General features: G+C 36.8%; 1 protein-coding gene across 1 annotated transcript in view; it reads right to left on the reverse strand.

The window, feature by feature from the left end:
• Nucleotides 1–17,500, reverse strand: part of LOC135222000 (trithorax group protein osa-like) — a gene marked incomplete in the record, with an annotated part of 406,131 nt that overhangs the window by 110,334 nt on the left and 278,297 nt on the right. The window contains 3 exon segments of the mRNA XM_064260109.1: nucleotides 948–1,134; nucleotides 1,849–3,284; nucleotides 4,009–4,074. Of these exon segments, the coding sequence (XP_064116179.1) occupies nucleotides 948–1,134; nucleotides 1,849–3,284; nucleotides 4,009–4,074 (1,689 nt within the window).

Raw genomic sequence — 17,500 nt, forward strand, 5'->3', positions numbered from 1 at the left:
CCACTAAAGCAACATTCATGTACGGATCTCGGCTGTTGAGAGCGTCTTCTGCAAAGCCCATCACACCTAAAATTCTCTCCTGCTACACTGTACTTTCACTTAAGCAATTTTGGAAAGTAAAGGGTGAAAAGCATTTAAATTTACTGCAAATTTGCTATAAAGCAAATGTAATAAACTTAAGTCGGAACTTACTAACTATCCACTGAAATACCGATCCTGCAAGAGGTACCTTGCAGAAATAGAAATAATTTCATTACTAAAATCAGTTTGGTAGCGAAGCAATGTTTGACATTATTACACTACTCAACAAAGATGGTAGTGCATTATATGTTTACACTATTATGCTACACATAAGCTTTACATTGTTGTATTACTCTTTGTAAAGATGAGTTAAATATAAGATTGTAAAGTCCCTGCAGAAGCAGTAGGGACCTTATAATCAGTAGTGAACATAAATATTGATTCAACAACAAACCAATATTTACGTCATAATCCGCCACTTGGCAGAGGGTAGTTAATCAATTAACTGCAATTGCACTGTAAAACTGAATGATTGATATACAGACTCCATTTAGAGACAACAAAACAAATGAAAAACTTATCCTGAAGCTTTTGGGCTGAGGCTACTTGACTCTTGGCATGTTATCACCATGAGTTGCAGAAATGGAATGAAGATTGTCTGCTGAGTGTCTCCTAACCCTCTCGTTAAGGGGCCAATACTGGTCACCTACACAGAAAATAGTTGCTAATGCAAAATTTGAATCTAAGCTGCTGCGAATACATGAAACTAATAGCTATGTAATTACTTAGTATGATACTTATATAAAAAAAATTTACTCATGTCCTAAGAAAAAAATTTAAAGCACTTATATGAACTGGATCATGAAAACAGCAAGAACTGAATCCAACTTAAGCAAAACTTTATAAGCTACCTGCTGTTGTTCTACTTGCGTCGCTATGAAGTTCTGCATCATCTGCAGCAGAATATGGGTCATACTGTTGCTGTCCACCCTCAACCTTCACCTGCTGTTGAAACTGCTGCCACTGCTGTTCTAAAGCAACAGGTCTTTGATCGGACTGATTACTAGGAGTGTAGTAAGGGGAACCAGAAGCCAGGTGATCATTTTTTGGTCCCTAAAAGGAATGTACACAAAATTCTTAATGGGTTGAGGGGCAAGGTCTGTAGATGATTGCAAATTTATTGAGCACACAAATTTATTATTCACACACTTGGCCAAAATATTAATGTAAATTTATTTTTCTAAATTCAGGAATGGCACTCGCTGGTATGTGTATTCTATAATAAATCTTGTTAACATTTTCTAATATTCGTTTCCTTTTCTCTCTCATACTTTTGGAAACTTCATCTTTTCCCCTGGTACTTCCTCTCTATTACAGTAGCATGATCATCCTCAAAGGGATTAACTAACTATATGTAACAACAAGAAAAATAAGGAATACTTGAAATACAACACTGTCATTCATTTCAAAGTGGTGAAACCACACATGGTAGTCCTGAAAGTAGGTACCAATTTCGCAACATATGAAAGAATGATAAAGAAATTAAAAAGAAATTTACATCAAGCCAAAAAAGAACTAATTTCAAAAATTAAAGTTAGAGAGGCAACACAAATATGATGAAAAGAACAATCTCTATGAAAGGATACATATAGATATATACTAAGAGCCATCACTTCTTACAAAAGGTTTACTTCATGGCTTGAACTAATGCAAAAATATACATTCATAAAAGGATCACACACCTTCAACAAATATTATCAAGAAGGAAAACAGTCTAAAAGCATAGCAGAATCTTGCACAAACTGAAATAAAAGTAGGTGAGCTTACCTGCTGAGGCTGCAAAGAAGTTGTAGGAAGATGGCCTGTGAGTGAGCCAGGTGCTCCTCCAGGATATTCCATTTTTGTTGGAGGTGGACCATCTATGGTATTGGCAGGGTTTACTGGCATATATCCTACACTGACAACTCTTGGATGCTGTTGCGACTGAAGCTGGGTGTATGGCTGACTAGTTGTGCTTGCAGGATTTGAAGGATTGTATGCTTGTACAGATTGGTCAGGGGGTGGGTAGCCAGTACTTGCAGGTTGTTCTAAAACAGATTGGGATGGATATCCAGATGGATTAAGTTGCTGACTTGGGGCTGCACCAAGATAAGAAGATGCTGTTGCTGCCTGTGCTACCTGCTGATGCTGGTGGTGCTGCTGTGTTGGAGGTAATACCCCTGCCACTACCAACGGTTGGCTCACATTCATGTGGCCTGTGGAGGGTATACTTGGATCCTGGTTTACGAGCAACCCAACTCCAGAGGTTGTTGTTAGTGTATTTGCACCAGATGTCAACACAAAGCAGACATTAGCAGAAGTAGGGGTGCCACCTGGTGCTATAGCTAAACCTGTAACTGGGGGAGGGACTCCTATTGCCATGCTTGTACTGGGTGGAGGCAGGGTTACTGACACCGAAGGTGGGTAAGTGGCAGTTACTTCTGGATTCCCATGAATACCAACATTGGTATGAGGGCTGGTAGTACTAACAGTATTTGACATCACAGTAGAAAAAGAATTACTAACCCCTAATTGCCTTGCTATCCCTGAAGACTGAGCAGTACCATCACTAACGACAGGAGGTTGATTGATGGTCAAATGATTTGGAGTAACAGACACAGGTATAGTTTGAGGAGGAGGCTGTTGATGGATGATGGAACTTGGTCCTGCTTGTGGGTCATGTAATGGGACAGTATGTGACTGATGACTGACAGGCACAGGTGCTACTGGTGCTGTCACCTGAGTGCCAGTAGCAATTGCAACAAGTCGAGGACCATCAGAAGTATTGATTATCTGAGTACCTGGTGGAAGAGTAACGAGCTGAGTGCCAGATGAAGTGTGAACTAACTGTTGGTTTGGCACTGGTGCTGCAGTGGATACCACTGGGGGTGCAGTTAGATGCACAACTTGCTGAGACAACGTCACCACAGCTCCCTGAATCACCTCTTGTTGAGGCAAAACCTCCTGTGATACATTACTGCCACTAGCCTGAAGGTGTGGGGCCAGTAAAGCATGACCTCCAAGCTGACCCTGCATGGGAACAGGTGTTGGAGCCATCTGTGGGGGTCCTACATGTGGTGGTACAATCTGAGAATGTGCTGGTACTTGTGGGGGTACCATCTGGGAATGCAAAATCTGAGGTGGAGGGGCTTGTGGAGCTGAGAGCTGATGAGCAGCTACTGGCACTGAAGCTAAATGAGGCTGACCAACTGCACCACCAGCACCTGAAATTTCAATTCAACATCATAATATATGATAAAGAGGCATTTATTCAAATTACAGGCATAAGTAGCTAAGACCTCTGGTACAAATGCTAATGTCCGATAGATAAAAAAAAAAAAAATCCTATTAAGTAACGAAATCCACTTTGTAACAAAGATTGGTAAATAGCTAAAACAATACTGTACCCTGGAGCAACTCACTTAGCTTCTAGTGAACATCAATTCCATTATAAAATAAATTAATAACCTACCCTTACTGGTACTTTGATATTTTCATTGTATCAAAAAATTTATTCACTTATTCAACCTCAGATATATATCTGCTAAATGACAGTACTAGACAGTGTAACAGTAAAACACAGCTGACTGCTACAGTTCTGCTTACTTACTGGGTATGCTTACAAGATATGTAAAATAAACAAAAATCATGCAATAGCAATAGTATATACCGTATATGCCTGAGTATAAGGCGACCTTTTAACCTTAAAGGTCGTCTTATATGCCGAGTACAAAAAGCAAATCTTAAATCCAGCCGAGATTTTAAATGATAGGGTAACCCCATGAAATTGTTAATAGTTGCGTCAATAGTTAACTAGCGTCACAAACTATCGACGCTGTAAACAAAACATGAAATAATGGTAAAAACCGTAGGTAATTCAAGTAAATCACTAGCGACACAGCTACTGATACTGTCAACAAAACAACTGTAATTACCGTGGATAATTACCATAATTAGACGTTAGGATGAGCGAGCTCTCACTTTGGTATAGGTGTACGATCTCTCTCCGTAATTCTAAAAACCAAAAAGCTCTATAAACCTAAATATTTTCTAGATGAAATGATCTATTTGCAAAAGTTAAAAGGTATTCCAGAACATAAACATTGTCATACTACGCCATTTGCATTTAATATTGTTTACATTTTCAAAATCTCAGCTGATTGAGTACTATCGATATCAATAGTGCCATTAGCTGCCAGAGGATATGTAACTCAGAGATACTTTTTCTTATAAATTAACAAAGTTGAGCTTAAAATGTGCATAATACTTAATTATGGCATTAAGTGTGATTTCGCCAGTTCCAGACATCAATTTCGCCTGCTCTGTTATTCATTTCATTAGCCTCAACTGAACCTGCAGCTTTAATTTACTGGGATTCTTTCTTAGAATCCTTCACATGTCCATTGCGTGAGGAATGAGTATTTTATTTTTTTACTTTTGGAAGCCATCATTGAGAATCATCAGGGTCTAACACAACTCTAGTAAACACTCGACAGTTACGGCAAATGATGTCAGCAATCAGCTGTTTCTCGATTCTGTCGTTGTGTTGGTACAGGTTTAAATGGCTTCGTCAGTAATTCTAAAACCTGGAGTTTCTTAGAGGAGGATGGCGCATCATCATAAGTTGGCGAGAGAGAGAGAGGTTATTACACTGACAGATACCCATTAGCAAAAGTCGAATAATAGTTGTATATTGGGAATAATGATAAATTTAATAAAACTGTTGTTTTACTGCATTTAATTTTACTGCAAGCATTATTACAATATATTATCATATTATTATATGAACAGAGCGATTTGCATTTGCATTCTGGTTTTGTTTACATTTGTAAAATATCTGATTTCGTTTTACCGATATCATTACTCTTTGGTTGCCAAATGGAACTTATTTCAGAGATAAGTTTCTTTCTTAATTTATCAAAGTTGCGTTTAAAAACTGCAGCTAATTGATTTATAAACATAGTAAATTAAATGAAGTACATGTATGTTTTTGCCAGCTTCAGACAGTGCTTTTGCCTCCAAAACATGAGGTTAGCAATCAACTGTTTCTCAATTCTGAAACCCGGAATTTCTTTGTGGAGGATGGAATGTCATTTCAAGTATTAACCTTCCTTGAAAAGATGAGAGAGAGAGAGAGGAGAGAGGAATTGAGAGAGAGAGAGAGAGAGAGAGAGAGAGAGAGACGAGAAATGTAAGAGAGAGAGAGAGAGAGAGAGAGAGAGAGAGAGAGAAATGACATATTATTAGTTCAAAACACAAATATTTGTGTACTGAGAATATTGACCATTTTAATAAAACTGTTGTTTTACAGTATCTAATCAAATTGCATGTATTATTACCATATTATCGAATTATAATATGAGAAGAACAACCTGCCATTTGCATTCTGGTATTGCTTACTCTTAAAATAATTTTAACGATACCATCACTGTCTTTAGTGCCAAATGGAACTTAATTCATACATTTCTTTTGTAAATTATCAAAGTTGGGTTTAAAAATGGCAGCTATTTTATTTATAAACGTAGTAAATTAAATGAAGTACGTGTATATTTTTGCCAGTTTCAGACATACTTTGCCTCAAAAATTCGTAGTTCCCAGTCAGGTTAGGTTTACGAGCACTGTTGTTTACTAAAGGCCAATACTTCCTTGGTAGCACTTTATAATCAAACTAAAGTGTTTTGTGATAGATAGTTTCCTAGTAATCCTTAACATAGGGATTCTTTCCAATTGTAAAGGAATACATTCATGGGGATCTACTTCCAACGGGTATTACTCCTATGATAGTGATGTAACAGGCGTTGAGCATTTGTTGTGTTGTTTACCATATATTTTTTCTAAGGAAATACAAAAGTATTTTTTAGTAATGGTTAGTTTTGCTAAACATTATAAAATCTTGAAGGTACCGATTTAACACATTATTGATACAATAATTCCAATGTTATTGTTATTTATTCATGTACTAAAAACTTACATCAGCTGATTGAGTTATGTAATTTAATAAATTGGGGGTCGTCTTATGTGCGGGGTTGCCTTATACGCGGGCATATACAGTATATATAAAAAAAGCATGAACATCTTAGTTTTAACAATTTTACTAAATAATATGCACTTACCATACCACCTCCTCCTCCTCCTCTCTCTCTCCCCCCTATAGTATCTTTATTAACATTCATTTAAGGGGAGTGGCAATGCCATAAGGCCCTATTATAAAGTAGATGACAGTTTCTACCTTATGATTGAAGGGATTTACTTAAAATTTTTACCACTTATTCTACAACTAATAACTAAATTTCTCTCACGGGGAAATTTGGAAATTTGTCCTCTAAATTTATGTTTTGCAGTTGAAAAGTCATGATGTCACTTTTCAAAAACATTAAAAAATAAAAGTTCAACAGAAAAGTTATTTTCATGACAACAAAATAACAATATATAGTTATATGTCACTATTAAAGTTTCACTGAATTTGGTTGAGTCTTCTTGGAGAGATAACCTTTTAGTTTTTAAAAAAAAAGTAAGTTTTGAGAAAAAGGAAAAGAAAGTAATTTTTGGACTTTTAATAACTCTGACAAAACCTGGACATCTTGAGCAATTTACTACCCTAATATGATTACAGACAGCCCCAGATATTGGCAGGATTGGTTATTAGTGTCTTGGGGTTACGGAGCTTGTTGAATATTTTCATAATGGGTTTACAGCACCAATGACTGGTTGTCGGCGACTTAAGCACCGTGAGATCCTCATAAAATACAAACATAACGAACATGCATCTTTTAAAATGTTATGCTTTACTTAAAATACAAAGAAATCGATACATTTTTTTATTGGGAAAAATCAGCTGAGGGGGAGAGGTAAGTTTAATTTTGCCGTATTTAACACAATTCCAGAGCGTTGTTCTTGCTTCTAGTTAGCGTGCATAAACATATAGAAACTTACTACATGGGGACAAGGTTATTTTTCATTATACAGTTTTATTTAAAGTCTAAATATGACTTAAATACATCTACATCCTGATAGAATCGCTGAATTACTTTCTATCATCAGCCTCTCCTGTTTTCCTATGTTTTGTAGAGGCGAGAAAAGCATTGAGAGTAGTAAAAACTTACCTGATGCTCCAAAAAAACAGGCATACCTCTATATTTAATGGCATTTTATATTGCTGGTTCTTCCACATAGCAAATTCTGTGTCAAATGGGGAACGTTATTGTCGTCACACCTTCAGCACCCTAAATGGGCTTCGACAAGGGGGGCATTCTCTCTCCATACTTGTTTAATACACACACACATGCCCTGAATGTCACACTGAAATCACTCCCAATTGGCTGCAATATCAAGGAAAGAACAATTAACAATCTCTGTTACACAGATATGGTCTCCAGTGGCTCATTGACACTTGCCACCAATATGCAGAGGAATATGATATCCTAGACAACGAAAACAAGACCCAGTGCATGTTGCTGCTCCTGAGATCACGTTAAGGATGTTGCAGAACTACAAATTTTCCTCAGAAATCATCGGCTAGAATTTGGTGCATGAGTTTCCGTATTTGGGTCACAATATCACAGACAACCTAAAAGATACAGCAGACATAGAACAGAGGCATTGTGAACTATGTGCAACTGACAACATGATTGTGATGTTTGCCTTCTATCACTGAGACAAGAAACTGTTGATATTCCCTCATACTGGTACAGTATATATAGTATATACGGGTGTTCCTTTTGGATGAACTATACCTGAGACCATGAGACATATAACAGTAGTTCACAATGAAATCCTGAGACGTCTCAGAAAACACTCCTCGTTACCACTCAGCCCACGCATATGTTAATAGAAAACCGCCTGTATGAAAGGCGAACACTGTCCAGTCTGATCACCTGACCGAGCAACCGCAGCAATTAGTTCATACATAGCATCCTAAACAGTGAAGCCAGAAAAAGATCTAAAATTGTGGGAACGTTACGAAAAAAGAGGCATAAATGACTTAATCTCTAGTTTTGCAGTGTCATCTGTAGAAACTATCATTATTATACATTTCTACCGTTATTTTTATTATGATATTTTCTTCTTAGTTACAAATGAGAATATAATCAGTATGTTTTGCTACTTTAACTTTCGTCTTTAGTCTTCTGGACCTGACTACGTACTGTTAACCCCACCTAACGTCCCTAGCTGGAATTCAATTATATGCATCTCTTTTTAATTGTTATAATTTTGTATGTTTTTTTAACTACTACAGTAGTACCTCGAGATACGAAATTAATCCGTTCTGAGGTGCGCTTCGTATCATGAAGTTTTCGTATCTTGGACCACATTTTACACGAAAAATGGCTAATCTGTTCCAAGCCCTCCAAAAACACCCCAGTATTATATTTCCAGGCCTAAAACACACGTTCTAGGGTTACGACGCCGATCCGACGGAAGAAATATGACTCCAAAAAGGCAAAATACTGTACATACTTGAGTAATATTCAACTGCATGTAATGTTCAATCCCATTTTTACTGCATATATTAGGACTTTAGCATATGTCCCTTAGCAATAAGCCTAGCCTATGTTAGCGGTTGCTGCTGTAGCCTAGTCTAAGATTCTGACATCTAAACCTAAGAGCTAATAGCTTAGAATATGCCAATAAAATGTATAAATAATCAGTATGTACTCATTTCAAATAATTTATTAATTAATCATTAACTATAAATTACACAACAAAAAAAAAAAACAAAAAAAAAACCTTCCAATCGATTGTTTACATTCAGCTCTTACCCATCTTATGAGTACCGAACGAATGCCAAGCAATCATTTTTCCTAGCACACAGTAAGCCATAAATTTTCATTAATATCTCTCTTCAACTAATGAAACTACCTAACAGTATAATAACCATTCATTTCTATTCTTTATTCTATTTACCTAATGGAGATAGTGAGTTACTGACAGCTATAATGAAACATACGAATACGTAACGTATTAATAAAACAGAAGAATTCTAAAACATACGTATTTGTTGGCAGTCTGATTTATTCTATATTTTATGATATCTAATTCACAATTTTTTTATTAAATGTATTGCATGTACTCATTTCAAACAAATAATTATTAAGGTAGCCATTAACTATAATAAACAAACAAAAAAAGCTTCCAATTTTCTGTTTACATCCAGCACTTACCATTATCGAATGATCGCCAAGCAATCACTTTACACAGTAAGCCATAAATTTTCATGATCTCTCTTCAACTACTGAAACTACCAAACAGTATAATAACCATTCATTTCTATTCTTTATTCTATCCTTTACCTAATATTTTTTTTTTTAATTAATGTTATTGCATGAATAAGTTTTTCAATTTACAGCATCCTTTTACCAATAGAATACTTAAAGCACAAGGGGTAGATGCTGACCAATAGGAGAGCAGGACCTTATGGGGTGACTAGCATCAGGATCCAATGGGAGAGCGGGAGGATGGTGGCAAGTTTACTCAGTTGGCGGCGAGGGAGTTTTAAAATTGTTCTCAGTGGTCCGGGCGAATCTCGGGACTTTACAGCAACAACCTTTCGTATCTTGAAAACTTTTTGTATGTAGAGCTGTAAAATTTTTCGTATTTGCTTTCGTATCTCAAGTTTTTCGTAAGTTGAGCCTTTCGTATGTCGAGGTACCACTGTACTAGTATTCTCAATATAATTCGTGTTATTACCATTACCGTATTATGAATACGTACAATCTTTTAAACTTCTTCAGCAACTGCGTGGATATTGCCAATTTATAATTTTCTATTGTTATCTGATGTATCTAAATTATGCATGTTATTGTCTATACATTGTATATTCCAAGTATATGGCCTTGAGCTGAAGTAAAATTTATTATAATATTATTATCTTTTTTTGTTTTTTGGGGGGGAGCATGTTTTTGTCCCCCCCAAAAAAAAACTCCATTTGTTTTTTTCACCCTTCTTTATCAATAATGAGCTTTATGTATTTATCTTTTATCAGCAGAAAACTACAGTAAAAATGTATTCTTTCATGGCCAGTATTTTAATTACAATTCTCCCTTCTCCATTATCATTTACGACAGTCCTCAATAGTGTGAACACTGTTTCTCAGCTTCAGTTACAACTGCAACTTAAATTTAGCAGTACAGTGGAGACCCGGTCCCTTGAATGTACTAGAACTCGAAACAATCAGATTTCAACAGAAAATTTTGAGTAAATTTTGCATCTGAGCTCAAACAAAAATTTGGAATCCGACCCAATTAATCATATGATTTTTTTAACAAATTGGTTAGGACAGTCACTGCTAGTAGTGGTTCCATGCCCATTGTTGAGGAAAATGGTAAGAACCACAACTGAACTTGAGAAGATAATTGAAAATTATTATGAAAGAGGCATTCTGTGACAAACTTAAAATCCTGTTGAGATTTTTGATGACAGGCTAATCCTTGAAGTGTCAATAGTTGTGTCAATAGTTAAATGCAGTCACAACTATCGACACCGTAAACAAAACATTTGTAATAATGGTAAAAACCGTAGGTTATTCAAGTGAATCACTAGTAATACAACTTTTGATACTGTAAACAAATCAACTGTAATTACAGCTAACTGTGGATAATTGCCATAATTACACGTTAGGATGAGCGAGTTCTCACTTTGTTACAGGTGTACGATCTCTCTCCATAATTCTAAAAATCGAAAAGCTCTAGGACTAAACTAATATTTTCTGGAGAAAATGATAATTTGAAAAAGCTAAAAATATATTACAGAATACTATAATAATTGTCATCATACGCCAAGCGCATTCAATATTGTTTGCATTCTCAAAATCTCGGCTGATTGAGTACTATTGATATCTTCATTGCCATTACACTTGGCTGGTTGGTAGAAGATGTGTAATTTAGAGATACGTTTTCCTGTAAATTAACAAAGTTGGGTTTAAAATGTGCACAATACTTGATTGAATAAGCGTTGTGTGATTTCGCCAGTTCTAAACATCAATTTTGCCCCGTCCATTATTTTTTTTTCTTTTATAGTGATGGCAAATAACGTTGGCAATCAGCCGTTTTTCAATTTTTTGCTATGTCTAATCAAATTGCATGTAATACTACCATATTATCAAATTATACAGTGTTCCCCCATATTCGCGGGGGATGTGTACCAGACACCCCAACAGATAGTTAAAACCACCACTAAAGATGCTTATAACTGCCCATCTTTAAAGTTCAGATACCAAAATGTACCTTAAATAACATCCTAGTTCAAATATACCTTAAATTTCTAACCTATTACTGCATTAATCTTTGAGGTTACATTATCAATATCATTCAAAGTCATCTTAAACATTTTACCATTAAAAATATATAACTAAGGCCAATAACAGAGAGAGAGAGAGAGAGAGAGAGAGAGAGAGAGAGAGAGAGAGAGAGTTACAAGGATTAGGATGTCTCAAAGACATGTTAGTCCATCCGAGGAGACATTGTGTTCTTAGTTGTCTGTAGGAGCAGGTTTTACTGTGCATTCAGAGTCCTAATGATTTTATCTAGCTTTCTTTTAAACTCTTCCACACTGTTGCTGTTTACAACTTCTGGTGGCAGTTTATTCCATGTGTCACATATCTTGTATGTAAGGAAGTTCCTGCAATGGGATGTGTTGTATCTCTTCAGTTTCTAGTGTCCCTCCATTATTTCTTGTCTGGCTTTAGTTTAATGTAAATAGGTTACTGTCTACTTTTGTTATGCCTTTCAGTATTTTAAGTCCCGCAATCATCACGTTTCTAAGCTATACATGTTCAGGTTCTTTAGTCATCTTCGGTAACCTACTTGCCTTATGGATGGAATTAACTTTGTGACTCTTTGTTTTGTACTCCTAATCTATTTATGTCTTTCTTAGTGTTGGTGACCAAAACTATATTGCATAATCAAGATGGGTCTAACTACTGATGTGTAGAGCTGCAGCACAGTTTCCTTGTATCTGTATTTGAATTGCCTCTCTATGTATCCCCACTAGTTTCTATGCCTTCTTTTCAGCTTTTATGCACTGTTTTTTTTGGATTTCAAGTCCTTGGTAATAATGACTCCAAGGTCGTCCTCCTTATTCTACACTATTCATGTCATTCCCAAGCAGCAAGTAGCTGACATGAGAGTTGTTTATTCCTATTTGTAACACTTTACACTTATCTACGTTAAAAGGCATTTGCCATTTTTTTTTACCACTCTCCTATTTTCATTAAATCATTTCTCAAACTTTCGACTGCATCTCGGTCTGCTGCATTTACACCTAATTTGGTGTCATCTGCAAATTTGGCTATCTTGCTAGTTAAGCTTACATCAATGTCATTAATGTAAATCCAAATCAAGAGAGGGCCAAGGACAGAACCCTGGGGAACTCCACTTGTTACATCTGCCCATTCTGATTCTTCACCATTTACTTATGACTCTTTGTTTTCTATAAGTAAGCCACTCTTCGACCCAGTCTGCTGTTTCTCCTACAATTCCTAAAGCTCTAAACTTTTGTCATCAGTTTCTTGTGTGAGACTTTGTCAAAGGCCTTTTGGAAATCTAAGTAGAGTATATCTATTGCTCGTCGTAAATACCTAGCATGTTATGAAAAAAACTCCAAGAGGTTTGATAGGCAGGATTTGTTTTGTCTGAAACCGTGTTGGATGTTTAACAATAAGTTGTTTCTATCTATGTGAGCCACAATTTGATCTGCAATTATGGACTCAAAAATGTTGCAAACGACCGACGTTAGGCAGATTGGTCTATATTTTCCCGGCTCTTCTCTTGGACCTTTATTGTAAACTGGGGGCACATTTACTAGTTTCCATTCTTTTGGTGCCTTTCTTTGTTCAAAACTTTTCCTGTAGAATTTATATAGGTGAGGAACTATCTCCTCTTTTAGCTCTTAAATTTCCTCTTGGATGAATCCCATCCAGGCCAGGAGATTTGAACTTGTTGAGTTTGTCTATTTTGTTTTTAATGCCCTCTTCGCTAATATTATTTTGTCAAGTGGTTTTGCCCCTTCATATTTAATATCAGGTTCCAGTATTGAGGTAGTCTCTTCAGTTGTGAATACACTAGTAATAAACTTATTTAATAACTCTGCTTTTTCCAAGTCTGAGTTTACCAAGTTACCTCTATTGTCCCTTAGAGGACCTATGCTACTTTTTATTGGTTTCCTACTGTTAACATGCACAAAGAATTCTTTTGAGTTTTCTTCACAAACCGATGCAACTCTCTTATCCTCATTTATCTTCATTCTTACTAATTTGTCCACCAATCTACAGTTCTTTATGCCTGCTTGCTTCTATTGGTGTTGGGTGTAGGGTCATTGATTTGTGCCATGTCTCTTTCTCTTATCTTATCTTTAATTTCCCTGTTGAACCACTTTGGCTGAGGGTTGTCATTTGTTAGTATTTGCCTTATTAGTATACATCTAGAGCATTTTTCTGTATATTTCTCACGAAAGGCTTCCCAGTGCTTATCTATGCCTGTGTTCTCGTCGTACTCTAAATTTTTAACTTACTCCTTTAGCTTATTTAGGTCTTGTTGACGGAAATCTAATCTCATTAATATCTTCTTCTCTTTATTATGTTGAACATTAATTTGAAATGAGATGATTTTATGGTTGCTTTTGCCAGATTTGCACCTACTGAAAGGTCAGATACTAGATTATCTTCTGTTGATAAGACGATGTCTAGTTTGTTGTTTCCTCTAGTGGGTTAGTCAACCCATTGGTGGAGGAATTCAATTTTTACAAAATCTAAGTCTCTTTCCTTCTATGTTTGATGCGGATGTCATGGTGTCCCAATGTACTGCTGCACTGAAATCTCCAATTATCATGCAGAGTTTGTTGTTTATCTCTTGTCCTAGTAGTGCATACAGCTCCTCATCGGACATTTGTGATTAGTGGGGAGGTCTGTACACTATAGTCCATTCACATAAGGTAGATTCTTGTGCCTACGAGACGTTTGTTTGGCGGCCTCTGACTGGCTGGTACTGGGAGGCATACTGCTCGCTCAGTGGGTCATATTTTCGTTTGTTGCTTAGAAAACTAGCATTATGTTTACATTTCTTCATTTATCTCACGTTTTACAAAAGATAGGATAGTTTTGGACATACCAAAGGATCGGTATTAAATTGTACAATTACAGTGGTCCCCCGTATTCGCGGGGGATGCGTACCAGACCCCCCCGTGAATAGTTAGAACCCACAAATGTTTGGAACCCCTATGAAAATGCTAAAAACAGCCTATTTTCTTAGTTAAAACTCAAGAAAAGCCCACTAAAAATTTTCATACTTGGTTTTTTTAATAATTTTATCACAAAAAGTGCATTTTATGATAAAATTCATCAAAAAACCAGGAATTTGTGGATATTTATCATAGAAAATACCGCGAATGCGCGAATTTTCCGCGAATAATGTGGGGAAACGTTCCCCAGAGAAATCCGCGAATGTGTGAGTTCCTCAAATCATTAAGTTAAAATACAATGGAATTACGACGAGTAGAAGGGAAGAGAGAAACATTTCATTCTTTATACCGGTTTTTATTTATCGTTGGATTTCATAATTCATGAGATGAAGATAAAATAAAATCTTGTGTTTTTAAACAATAAAATCACCCTGAATACGCTGGTGTTTTCAGATTTTAGATGCGTGTAATATGTAAAGAGAAAATGAAGAAATATGCCTAATTATGTTGCATCTGTACTTAACTGGGTTTAACAGTAATGCCAAGAGACGCCTCTCAGCTAGAGCCGTTGGCGTATTGGCAGTTGCCAATTGGCGATTTGAGAAGTTTGCAGTTTCGAGAATATGTATTTACCGAATTATTATGTCATTACATTTTCTGTAAATAAATGCATACATTTCCCATTATGACTCTCGAACATTTTTACTCAAAGATCATATATGCCCGTATTTCTGGACATATCTGATAAAAAAAAAGTAAATAATCAGATGGATGCATCTGGGTGTTGGCTTCAATTTAGTCTAGGTGGGAAATGTGCATGCTTTATGAGGCTCACTGGTAAATAACAGAACTTGTTTCTCTGGCCAATAACATCAAAAGCTTATGGTTTTCTTATGTTCCCTCAACAAACAAAAGTACATCTGTTTATTTCTTACCATAAAATTTGTTGACGATGTAACAAATATAATATTCTGTCTTTTTCAGAATTGCTTAAGTTACTCTTACACCAGAATGTTTATCTCCTTTATATACATGTTACACTTGACAACATGTATACAACAATGTTTAGGAAAAATTTGCTTAGTTTTCTCCTGAGGTAGTTCATTATTCTTTAATCATTTAATTCGTGTATGTATGTATGTATGTATGTATGTATGTATGTGTAGTATGTATGTATGTATGTATGATGTATGTAGTATGTATGTGTATGTATGTATGTATGTATATATATATATATATATATAATATAAATATATATATATATATAGATATATATATATATATATATATATATATATATATATATATATATATATATATATATATATATATATAATACATGTAGGATAATGAGACTAATCAGAAGATTGTTATATCTTCATCTTTTTAAACAAAAAGAATAACAAATCATGCAGATATATTATGTCATAAGCACAAAAGAAAGTCATACACAGTGGGCTTACATTGGTATGTCATTAGGCTATCGATATGAACAAAAAGAAATTAATATCTTGCAAATTCTGGTGTAATAATAACTCGAGCAATTCTGAAAAAGACAGAATATTATATTCGTTACATCGTAAAAAAATTTTATGGTAAGAAATAAACTATGTACTTTTGTTTATTGAGGGAGCGTCAACCCAACACTCCGTGCTTCCGGGGAGCAGAAGGGAAGGTAAATCTGTCTCCCGGAGTTGCGGCATAGGGTTATCCTCCGTGGCCGCTTGTAGCATTAGTTCGGCCACCTTTGGAGAGGCATGGTTGATATTTGGCACATCGTTATTTATATGAAAATATCTCAAAACTGATAAAAGCTACAACCATGGGTTGTTTATTGTTGTATTCTACATGAAATTGCACACATTTTCATATATAAACTTTATGTAATGGATAATTTAAAATGGTGCAAGCATTACGACAATCGGAGACGAAAAAAATCAAGCCTAATTATTACAAAAAATCAATAAAATATTAAAAATAAGGGGAATTACAAACATTGTAAAGGGGCTTTGTGGGGTGTCAACTTTGTGTTGACACACTCCCACCCTGTCAAGTTCCGGACCCAGGCTTGTTGGGCCTGGTCCCTAGGGAAGATGCCGGTCTCCTTCGGGACCTTATCTTCCCTTATCATTGCCTCGTTTGTCAACTGGGCATAGCCCATGAAGGGGAACTGGAGATCTGGTGGGTAGAACTCAAAGTCTTCCAACCGCCGGGTTCCACATCCCTCTATTGTAAGTATACCCTCCGAGAACGGGGCGTATGCTGCTGGCCTCCAAGGGTTATTGTTCTTAAATGGGGGCAGCTTTGAGGAGTCCGGCATTGACAGGGGTTGTCTAACCTGCCCGGACTGAGGTTGTCCGGCCACCAGGTTTTCCTGGATACCCGCTACTAGGGTCTCCTGGTTCATCATCCTCTCCGTCAGGGACTGGATGGATTGTCCCGACGCCTCAAGACTGGAGGACAGTTGAGACATAATCTCTTGGAACTTGGTTTGTACCAAGTTCCCCATCTGCTCCATCATTATAGAGGAGAAAGCCGCCGGGTCAAAGCTAGGTTCCTGGGGTCTAGCTTTTGTGACTCTCGCTCTCGACCCCTGTTGAGGGGGAGTAGCTCTTTCCAAGTCCGTCACAGGTTTGGAAGCCGATGGCGTACTGGCGCGGATAGTCTTAGCTTTTGGCTTTGGCAAGGACTTCTTAATAGCCGTTAAGGTGTTAGCACTTTTCACCTTAGGGATCACCGAGCCCGACTTAGGTCTAACAGACTGGGGCTTTCCGGTGAATCCCTAGAAAGAAGAAGAATTGGAAGATTGAGATGGGCTAAAGGACAAGCCTTTAGCCCCTACACTACCTGCCTCAACAACATTCTTACCTCCGCCCTGGTTGTTGACAACCATGGGCTCGCGGTCCAAGTTCATGGCCGCCACTTCTCCCAACACTTCCTTGCCGAAACCCTCCGTGTCTTCCAGCAGAGCTGTGGTCTCCGCTCTGATCCTGGAAATGATAGGGGCCGCCACCTCTGCCTCTACAGCTACCGACCTCTTCACTCCGGGGTAGATGAGTGAGGCCATCTCCTCGGACAGCATTGTAGGGTGCTTGGCCTCGACATTCCTGCCAAAGCCACCTACCCAGGCCTTCAGGGTTGTCAGAGCCGCATCCTTGACGGCTTGAGGGTTCTGTAAGAGATAGTTATCTCAATCACTAACCTAGATACTACCTCCTTAGTATAGCATGTATCAATATGATTTTTATCCAATATAATTCTCATTGTA

Source organism: Macrobrachium nipponense, chromosome 3, assembly GCF_015104395.2.
Source record: "Macrobrachium nipponense isolate FS-2020 chromosome 3, ASM1510439v2, whole genome shotgun sequence".
NCBI lineage: Eukaryota > Metazoa > Arthropoda > Malacostraca > Decapoda > Palaemonidae > Macrobrachium > Macrobrachium nipponense.